Here is an 11,343-nt window from a genome sequence, read left to right as displayed (position 1 = left end):
TGTTTCCTTTCCAACGTTTTGACTGTGAATTATTTTCTTTCTGCAAAAAAGAATAAAAGTTTCTTATCATTGAACCAAGTGGTTAATGTAGGGAAGAACCTTTTTCAGCCCAAGGGCCACATTCTCTTCTGGGCAACCTTCCGAGGGCCACATCCAAGTGGGTCAGAGGCAAAAGTAGGTGGAGCAATGAATGTAAATATGACCTTTGTACAGTAGGCGAGCTTCTACACACACTTAGATACCCCTCTTTGTCCTCCATCCAGGCAAACAAGAGGCATGATCAGAATTCAAGGATGCATTCCAGCCAGGCATAGTCGGAAGCAGTGTCAGTGAGGGAGAGTTCTGAGGGCCATACCAAGAGGCACAGAGGGCCACACATGACCATCAAGCCTGAGGTTTTCCATGCCTAGGTTGAGAAGCTGAAAAACTGGAATTTGATTCAGAAATGGAGGAAGCATCGGTTCATTCCTGCTGTCTTTAAACAATTTTTTTATTTTGGTATCTATTCTTCAGCTCAATATTAGGTTTCTCTGCATCAGAAGCTTTGTTGCCCTGGGCTCCTATTGAGAGGAAGGACGGGATATAAAATGTAATAATAATAATAATAATAACAACAACAACAACAAATTTTCCATTGCTATACAATTTAAATGCCTTATTATTTCAAGACCTCCTTGTGGCTAGAGGTCTATTGGGATTCTATTCCCCTCTCTGATACTATCATTTTTGTATCTCATATGCTTTCCAATCTCTGGATGAAAATGCTCTTACCTGTATTTTTTTTTTTAGCTGACTATAAAATGACACCACATTAGAAGATTGCAAAATGTTGCTTCAATCCTTTGAGAGTCACTCTCCACAACTGCCTGCACTGATGGCTTACACACAGAGAGAGCAATGCTTGCCTTTTGCTTTAAATACAGCTTTCCTTTTACTATTAGCTGTGGACCCTACTATTTGCCAACTGCTCAATCAACTCATTTGAAACGTGGTGTTGGAGGAGAGCTTTGCAGATACTCTGGATGGCAAAAAAGACAAATAATTGTATATTAGAACAAATTAACCCAGAACTATCATTAGAAGCTAAAATGATAAAACTGAGGTTATCATGCTTTGGACACATCATGAGAAGACATGATTCACTAGAAAAGACAATAATGCTGGGAAAAACAGAAGGGAATAGAAAAAGAGGAAGACCAAACAACAGATGGATTGATTCCATAAAGGAAGCCACAGATCTGTACTTACAAGACTAATAAACCACCCTGAACAGATGCTATTGAACTTACAAGATCTGAACAGGGTGGTTTATAAAAGATGCTGTTGGAGGTTACTGATTCATAGGGTCGCCATAAGTTGTAATAGACCTGAAGGCACATAACAACACAACATACTCATAGTTTGAGAGTTTCTGGACTTAATTCACTGCTGCTGCTGCTTAACTTTAAAGCCCTAAGCTGCTTGATACCTAGGGCACATGCTGGCTGGGGCTGATGGGAGTTGTAGTTCAAAAAAGTAACTTTTCCAAACTCTGCTTTCCCCCTACCAGCACAAGAAAGCTCAGTTAAAAACGTCCTCCTCCTTTAAAGTCCATGTTTTAAATGAATTGTTTGCGTAATACTGCAAAAGAGCTTTTAAGTGGAAATATTTTTCATTAAACATTTGATTTTACGTTTGATCACAAAATAGACTTAAAAAAAAAAAAGCAGTGCAACGCTGCCACAGAAGCCAGAAGTATCCTGGTTCAGTACCAGAAGCAGGAATGAACCTGAAGGAAGAAGGAAGGAGGCATGGACGGAGAGTGGGATCTAATGTTATATGCCCATAATACTAAAAAAACCAAAACCTCACTACAGAGGTTAGAGCGGTTAATTACTGGAACAGAAAAAATAATTGGTTTATAACAGGGTAGGAGAAGTGCAGACTTAACTAGGCAAAATCTGAAATGCTAGGGAATGTCATATTGACACCTGTGAATTAATGGACGCACAAGGGAATTAGATTGTAGATTAAAAGGAGGTATGGATGGGCTCTTAGGCAACATGAGAATTTCCTTCTACCACATGTTGCTTCCATGCACTCAGATTAACATCAGAGATCCTGTTCCACATTGCCCAATGATTGAAGTATGGCAAGGCCTTTTCACCTTTGGCACCAGTTTTGTGCAATTCCTTTCCTCTGGAAACCTGTTTGGCCACATACCTGAGTTCATTCTATCTTCAGGGCTTTTTAGCCAGTTTACCTGATGGGATTTCTTTCTCTGCAGCTGTGCTGAGTTTTTCTTCAGCAAATAGCTTTCTCTTTGTTTGTTTTGTTCCCCTCCCCCATCTTATTTATTTGGGGGGAGGGATTGAAGCAGCTACCCTGTATTTTGTTTTTTAAAAATACTGTGTTGTTTTAACTTTTTGCATTTTTCTAATACTTCATTTGCTATTAGCTGCTTTTTTTTCTAAGAAGAAAAGCAGGATGTTTTTTAAAAATAAAAAGCTATATTGGCTGAACTCTGACCACTGAATTCAGACTTAGCATAGCTGCGGGTAACTTAACTGATTTATTTACATGTTCTGTAGCGGTCTAGCAGATGTGCAGCTGGTTTTCTCATAGGGTAAAAGAGAGCAATCTGAGCTGTCCTTAATGGCACAGTACACTGTTAATTTACTGTCCTTGAATACAACACACACTGGACAAGCCCAAAGATTCTTCCCTCTTTCAATTCTTAAATACCAGGGCTGAACCCTGAAAATGAAAACATGAAAATAAGAAATGAAATGCTTTAATGTAATTTTATGTCTGTCTCTATGGTATGTACACATATTTATCCCTTCTTTTGTTCCTGTTTTCTTTGTTCTGCAATAAAATGTTGTGTTGCCTTAAAGCCTCTGTCATTCTTTTGAACTATTAAGAAACAATAAGTAGGACAAAAACAATCCTTTCCAGCAACCTCTGTGTATTACAGCAGATGGTAGTCCAACACCATATTTCAGAGGCACGTAGGACGCCTCTTTCCTGTAACACTGCTTATTGCATGCTTTCTGCAAAATCACTGCAGGAGGGAAATTGCACAGCAATAACTGCTAGATCTATAAAAAGTTGGATACAGACTGTTTTCCTTTGCAGCCAGGACTACAACATATGTATCTAATGAAACAAGGTAATGTGGTCAAAGGGTGCAGAAATGCTAACAAAATATAAACACCCCCCCCCATTTTACCCAAGTTCAAATCAAATTAAGGACAACATACACTGGTGAGTGAGAAGTTATATGGATGAGTAGTGCAATCATGGATTAACAGCTCAACAACAAGAGTTGAGTCTGAAAAGTGTGCTTTTAGGCACTTAATAATGGCATTTTCTTGTACCAACCAGTTATTTAACACATAAATAATCATGCAAAATTACACTTACGATTTCTAAGATCCATAAAAAGTCTGGTCTCATTCTGTTGGATCACACATGTGCTTAACTTTTACTTTTATACTCCTGGCTATTCCACACCTCCACCCACTTCTACTGCAAATGCTATGCAGACTGTTACTACTGTACATTAAACTCCAGTGGAAATTTAAAGGGAAATGCTGGGAATGCTGATCTTTATCCGGGAAACAGCCCATGAGTGGTGAGTAAGAAGATCTAAGGCAATTTGATCCCCTCTGGGAATGAAAGTCCGTTTCATTATAGAGCTGAGTGAGAATGGTGTCCCTAAAATTCTCCATGTGACTTGTGGGTTGCAAAATTGGGAGGGGATTTTGCCGAATGTTCAGGGAGGAGGGGGGAGGAGAAGTGCTCCAACAGCTTTCCCCCCCCCAAGAAAAAACTCTACTGAAAAATTTCAGCTCACTTAAAATGGAATGAAACTCTATTGTTAGTTCATGTTAGTGGACAAAGAAGCAGCAGGCTAAGAGAAGAGTAGTGAAAGGAGTGTGGGCCAAGCCTATTGCTTCCTTCAACAATATTAAAACTGGATCCACAGTTGCACAAGCATTCGTAGAATGGTGAGACTGGGGTGGGTGGGAGGAGGAATTTTGCCAAGTATTCTCTAGGGGAGAAGTGAAATTCTCCAGCAGTACAAAAGGAGCTCAAGAAATAAAATTGTCATATATTCTGTACTTTTTTTTGTTTACAAGCAGCCTACAAACTAGCTTGGCACTGCAGCCCTTATCAATGTAGAACTATAGACTAGTTTTTACCTTCTTTCCAAAATAGTCTAGGTTTCTACTTGAGGTTCAATAAAGCCACTCAAGTAGGGTGGCCAGATAAAAGGGCAAGAGCCCTGTCCTCTTTTAATAGTTGAGCAGAGGGAGACATTTCAGCAGGTATAGGTACATCTGCTGAAATGCCCTCTACATAACTATTAAAGGTTAAGGAGTTCTGCATGCCTTTGCATCTGATGACCACTCCATGCTCAAAGCTTAATTGCAAGATCAGAGCTGAGGGAGAAAGGAACTAAGTTTCTACAACGACGCTGAAGTTGGTTCCTAGTTCCCAGTTCCCAGTTCCTTATTTGTGTGAAATTTCAGTCACTAACAAAGAAGAAAAGTGGACAGCTACAGCAACGTCAAGCCAAATTTAAAATGCCCCTGAACCCCAAAATAAATAATGGGGTACCCTGTATGATATATTGCTGTAATCAGAAGACTCTCCCCGTCAAGACTGACAATAAATTTATACAATCAAAATCATCAGGATTCTGATATTATCATAAATACATAATGATGTCATAAAATCATAAATCATAAGTAACTGGGGGTACAAAGCCCAAAATCTGCTCTAGGCCAAGACAAATCATACACCCCAGGAAAGGGGAGGGTGTCCCCTACGAGATGCCACTGCGTCCTGCCTGGCCCAGAGATTCTGCTGGGCGCAGGGCATGTGGGAGGGCATCTATCCAAAACCAAAGCAGAAAAAATCTTTCTACACAACTATCCCCCTTGGTTATTATACATACAAGCATTACAACAAAATATAACATCAAGGTATATAAAGCCATAGTCAATAAAAACAAGTAAGCACCCACACATCCAACACTATAATAATTCCACAGCTAACAGAACAACCAACCATCAAACCCCAAATAAAAGGCCAGAGGGAACTTCTACTGGTGATGAAAAAGACATCAGCAAGATTCCCTTAGAGGACAATAGTACTAAGGGAAGGGAGTTCCACAACCAGGGCACCATAATATAAAAGGACCAACTGGGCATCACCTCATAAACAGCCACACTTACAGATGGAACTATCACCAGGGTTTCCCCTACATGAGAGGAGAGACAGTCTTTCAAGTACCTCAGTCGTGCCTTGAATTGGGCCCAGTAGCAAACCAGCAGCCTGTGCAGTTTTTAAGGATTGAATTGAATTGAATTGAAACTTCATTTTTACCCCGCACTTTTTCCAAACTGGAACTCAGGGCGGCTTACAAATAGAACTACATGTGGTTAAAAACATAGAAAAACATACAATTAAAATACAATTAAACTATGCACAACCTTAAAACCGTAAAGGCATTGGTGTAATATGATCCCATCTAGCTATTCCGCCCAGTAAGCTGGTGACTACATTCTGCACCTTCAGCAGTTTACAGACAGTCTTCAAGAGTAGGCCCACAGAGTTCATTGCAGTAGTCTAAATAGAAAGTTACAAGTTTAAGCTTCCCGCACACACTGCCTTTACTGTGTCCTTGTTTCAGCTTTGGCTGGGTAAATTAAATAGGTAGTTCTTATTACCTTACTTTACTCACCTGTCTGCTATACAACAGAAGTGCTATACAATGTTTTTGGTATTCAGCACCATGACATTGATCTCCAACTCGGGCTCTCACCAGGCTGTAGCCTGCTTAACTTTAGCAGCATAACTGGATAATGTGCCTTCAGTTCATTTTCTTATTAGCCTTTTCCATATCAACTATTACAAATATTGAGACCCTCAGTCAGAGCAAAATAAAACCTAATCACAAGTGAAGATGCACCAGCGTAGAGCTTGGTTTTGCCTCCCCCCCCCGAGAATTTGGCAAAGGCCCCTACCCTAGTTGTCTGCAGGATCTTCACAAAAGAAGATATTTTATAAGATCTTTTAGGCGTTATTCTGAAACATTTTAATATGTGTGTTGTATTGTTTTAATAGCAAGCTGTTTTGATGTATAAACTATAATAGGAAAAGCAAGATTATATATGGGAGAGATTTCACACTTTTATTGTGTACATTATGATACTATCATAAGCTCAAGCTTTGAGTTCCCTTATTTGCCACAGGTGGGCCTGGATGATATCACATACTTCAGCTATATTCAACCAGGATTATTAATAAGTCATGTGGTTACCATTGGTAACTAGAACATGTGCCAACCTGATGGCTTAGTCAGAGATCCTTACTTGTAGCACACTCCCCACAGCATGCATGAAAATGCATTGCTAATTTCAGTTCTAATTGGATCTCGGTATCTAATATTTTCATGCCAGGAGCTTCCTGCTTTATCTTGCAAAGAGGTCTCCATTCCCATCCTTTTGCCCTGATGAAGACCCAGCAAATTTAAAGTAGCTCAGTAGAGCTGTGTGCTGTGTCTTTGGAAGGTGCTCTTATTTCCTTCTATTTACCTTTTTCCTGCCCATTTATGGACCCAGAGGTAGGAAAGATGTGAATGAATGTTTTACATCTGCTTCAGAACCCTTAGAAGAAAATAGCCTGAAAACTGATTTTGCCTTGGGTTTGTTAGAAGACTTTGCAAGACTGCCTATTGGATACATAGGATCTATGAAGGGAAGCCAACAGTGAAAGGATCCTATGCAACTGTAGCTATGATTTTTCTACATGTCCCTATGTGTGTTCCTCTAAATTTACATCAAGGGGGCAGCAGGACAAGTTCCCACTTTTTTTGCTTTGTTTTTAATGTAATCCCAGAGCAGCTGCATTTTTGACACATCTTCTGAAGCAACAAAATTTTGAAAACAAAAATGGTTTATAAATTTATGTATTTTGTTTTGTGAACCTACTGGCATGGGTGCTTCACACGGTCTCTAGCTACACCTTAAATACTTCTCATGTACAAGTGTTGTAACTCAAACCTATGCCTTTTCAATATTCATTTATTACTGAAATGAATAAAGAAAAAGTGATATAGGAGCTAGAATGTCGGTCACCATGGAACAGCTATGCAAAATGATCAGAGTAGAAAATGATGTAAAAGTCAATCTTGCTAAGCTTGCAACCACTTATTGCTCAATTAAGAGCTGGTTACTAGAATATTTCTTGGTTCAACCCGATTCTTACTAGGATCACATAAATGAGAACTTTTGCAGCAACAGACCACTTAAAAGAGAAGCACAGGGCTTCTGAGAAGGTATTTTGGCGATACCTTAATAGGGTTAATAAAAACAGTTTGGGATAATCATTCCACTAACCATGTCCTCCATGTCCAACTGAGGACAACCAACTCTTCAAATCCCAGCCCATAACTCATTGCAGCTGAAGTATTTGAATTTAAGACCATTTGATCCCATTAAAGTTAATGGGAGAAGAGAGGCACAAACCCAGGCATGCTAACCGAATTGGCTTGTCTGTCTTATTGATGTGATCTGTATGCTTAGATGGAGGCAACTCTGGTTCTGTTACAAATCTGGATGTTTATTACCTATTCTGAAATTGATCAGGTGTATTCAACTAAGTTAGTTGAATACAATGAACCTAAGTTAATCATGTCTATTAATTTCAGTGGGTGTACTCTTGAGTAGGACTAGCACGGACTACCACACTGGGTTCACACTTAACGCTACGCTAAGCCAACGACAAACCATGACTTCCAACCATGTCTTGTTCATGGGTATAGACCACAGCTGAGCTGCTGGGCTGGATTTGGGTGATCAAATAAGCCATGGTTTAGCCTTATGTGCAAACCAGGTCATTGTGTGTGGCAGAGATGGAAAATGTAGCTCGATTTTATTCCCATTGCTTTATCCTTGATCACAAATTCCTGAATGCAGATAGATTTCTTTTAGTGGATGCCCACTACTAACTGCCCTCTGTCATCCCCTCTGTCATCATCTGGGCTTGAAATCTTTTTTAAAAAAAGGACAGTAGGAGCCAAAATTCTATGCAAGCTTTACTTTCCACAACGGTCATATTCTATGATCTGTGATATTTTTTATTGAAACTTTCGATGTTTTAAAGCATTCTAACCCTGCTTTTCATCTGAAAAGCTCTCATATCAGCTTACAAGCATCCTGTAGTAAAATGACCATGCTTCAAATTCCATGATTTTACAAACATAAGAATGCTAAAACAATCCTGTTAGATCACATCCACCATTTCCTTTCCAATAGTGACTGGCCAGACGCCTGGAAGCCCAAACTTCACTTAGAGAGCAGTTTGACTCAAAATTCCCTCTTGTGTACATAACTATTAAAGTGCAGGACCCTGTCCTCTTTTGCATCTGGGCATCCAACCAGTGGAACTTACTTCCAAGTAGGCAAGTTTAGGAATGTTGCTTTAAACTAAATGCCATTTTGTTTCTATACTGCAAGTAGATTAATTTGCTGAATTTCTGTTGCTCAGCCAACTAGCCTTTAATAGGAATCCCAGGAGTATAGGCATGATCTTTCCATCAGAGACAGATAATATACTCTGTGTATGGGCAGTGAGGTGGCGCGGGTGGAGATCCATTGCTGTCCTGGCTTCCAAACATGGCAGGTCACTGCTGCTGCTGCTAACAGAGAGGAGGAGGTGCAGGGGAGTATGGCACAGTGCAGCATGCCACAGCAGGAGCATCAGATTGATTCGGCTGCTGCACACTGAGCTCCCCAAGCCTTGCCCCTCCCTGCTTTGGTCACTTGCAGTGACCCACCATGTTCAGAAGCCAGGAGAGCAACGGAGCCCTACCTGCGCTACATCATCAGCCACTCTGTGATTTAAGTTGCAATCTTATGCACAGAAATACCTCTGTCCAGGGCTGCCAACCCAGAGATGCCCCGACCTCACCGCCTCGCCCCATTCCAACAACTGCTGTTCCACCCCCTTCATGCATCACCATCACTCTTCAGATCAGCAGTAAGAATCCATGTCTATGCTACATGGTTGTATTTGGGAGGTCCATCTCATCTTTAAAGATGTGCCTATACTGCAGCACAGGAATGGTCATTGCAGGTTATATTTTTCCCCTGTGAAATGCTGGAATACAGACACCTCAAGCAGCTTTCATGACATATATATCGAAAAGGTTGTAGTACATGGACTGGTGGCTTTTGCAATGGTACAATATCAAAGTGTTCATACACATATACAAATATGTACAAAATTACATCTCCAATCTATTATGATGTGCCAATATCTATCAGTTCTTAGTCTGATGTACAGAACCTGGCTAACTCACTTCCTGGCTCACATTTGTTTCTATCAGGGCTGTGGAGTCGGAGTCGTGGAGTCAGAAGCAATTTTGGGTGGAGTCTGAGTCAGTAGAAATGTACCGACTCCGACTCCTTCATAAATGGCAAATGTGTATTAACTAGTAATAACACATTTACTGTAGTAAAATAATAATAATAATAATAAATTTAATTTCTTCGTCGCCTATCTGGCCAATGGCCACTCTCAACTCCCACGAGCCCGATCCCTGGGCTCAAAAAAGTAACTTTTCCAAGCTCTGGATTCACGTGGTGGTGATGAAATGCCTTGTGCTACCATTTTACTGCAGTAAATTACTAGTTAATATACATTTGCCATTTATGAAGGAGTCGGAGTCAAACAGTAGAAAAATAGAGGCGTCGGAGTCGAAGGTCTGGCGTACCGACTCCACAGCCCTGGTTTCTATCAATGGAGAAAAAAAACACTGAACACCTCATATACCTTGGTGTTTTTTTATTATTTAAATAAACATAAACCCTTCAGTGTTGCAAATGCAAAAAACAGAACAAGAACAAACCAAACACAGAATACTTAACATAGAGGGAAGAAAATAACTTCACTGAGGGCAAATTGCATATTCCAAGTATCAGGTAAATGTTATGTGACCAGTTCATTTGTTACAGTTCTACCAGACAGAGAGCGAAAGAAAAAACAAGTTTATCTGATGTCTGGTTAAGCACTTAAAAAGCACATCAATGTAATTTGCTTCCATTTTGTTCTAAACCCTTCTGCTTTTCTACCAACTCAGTACTATTTTAGAAAGTTCACCTATCATTTCCCCATCTCCTACCCTTTCCTGGTCCAGAACTAATCTATACATCCAGTCAATGGATGCAACACACCACTACCATGCTATTCTATGCAAGTCATCTAGGATTTCTCATAGTAAAGATAAATAGAAAAGGGAGTTACTATACATGTTGCTCTATATTACATAATGTTTGCATCCAAGCTGTAAACTATTGTCCTTTTGAACTGATCACTTTTACCCTCAGTTATATACTTTTTTAAAAAAGACAACTTTTAGGTATTAAAGGCATGTTATTCAAAATATTGACGTTGAAGGCAAAGAACGATATCTTTTCCATCTCAAAAATGATGGGCTGGGAACTACCTTCTGTCTGCTCCACCTATCCACCTCCAGTCTTTTCTACATAGTCTACTTCTTCCATTATCTACAGAGGAATTAACCACTGAAATAATAAGTATTCTTCATCTCATAGTAAACTGTCAAAGCCCAGAGAATGAAATATAGTTGATTTTAAGACAACAGTTCATTTGAAATCAGAATCCTTTAAGCTTATGTGTTTAAATGCAGTTCTCTGGTAACATGTGCGTTAGTCAAGAGGTCCTTGGAAAATAAGTCTGATGTAGCCTTGTTCACCAGAAAGCTGATGCGCGCAGAATGGACAGGCTGCATGAAAAGTGTGGGTACCATGGGGAAGAGGGATTTGGGACCAATAGGCAGTTGTCTTTTCTGAGCACACATGTCCACATGGGCTGAATGCATGAGTTGGAGGGCCAGCATCCACGTAGAATGCAGCTTCGCAGCCAAGCCAGAGAGGCACATATGGGCCAACAGATCGGCACATTGGACATTCCCGGTCCTTCCCATCTCTTTCTTCTTTGTTCCCCCAGTTATGGTACCCATGGACATGGCCACAGTTCAGGTAAACCCAGGGTTGCTTTTCATCTACAACATCTTTCCTCTTCATACTAGGAAAGGCTAATGTGTTAAAGCCCACAGGGCACTGAGGCCTAGCTGCATTTATTTCCTGTCTTAGGGCTTCCAGGTGCTTCACGGTTGGAGTGCGTGAAAGACCTTCTGCAGTGCGCCACAGCAATGTTGCTCCACAGAGGTCAATCAATGAACCATCCTGGAGTTGGTTTGTTTCATTTTCAACCTGGAAAGGAAAACAAATACAGATTTCACAAACCATGACTAGCTTTTTATAT

General features: G+C 40.2%; 1 protein-coding gene across 2 annotated transcripts in view; it reads right to left on the bottom strand.

The window, feature by feature from the left end:
• Positions 1-9,825: 9,825 nt before the first annotated feature.
• PELI1 (pellino E3 ubiquitin protein ligase 1) overlaps positions 9,826-11,343 on the bottom strand; it is an 86,094-nt gene continuing 84,576 nt past the window's right edge. For both annotated transcript variants that reach the window (XM_061622259.1, XM_061622258.1), the window contains one exon: positions 9,826-11,291. In XM_061622259.1, the coding sequence (XP_061478243.1) occupies positions 10,725-11,291 (567 nt within the window). In that variant the 3' untranslated portion in view covers positions 9,826-10,724. The remainder of the gene's footprint in view (positions 11,292-11,343) is intronic.

The sequence above is a fragment of the Rhineura floridana genome, chromosome 4 (assembly GCF_030035675.1).
Source record: "Rhineura floridana isolate rRhiFlo1 chromosome 4, rRhiFlo1.hap2, whole genome shotgun sequence".
NCBI lineage: Eukaryota > Metazoa > Chordata > Lepidosauria > Squamata > Rhineuridae > Rhineura > Rhineura floridana.
This window is presented reverse-complemented; position numbering and strand designations above follow the sequence as displayed.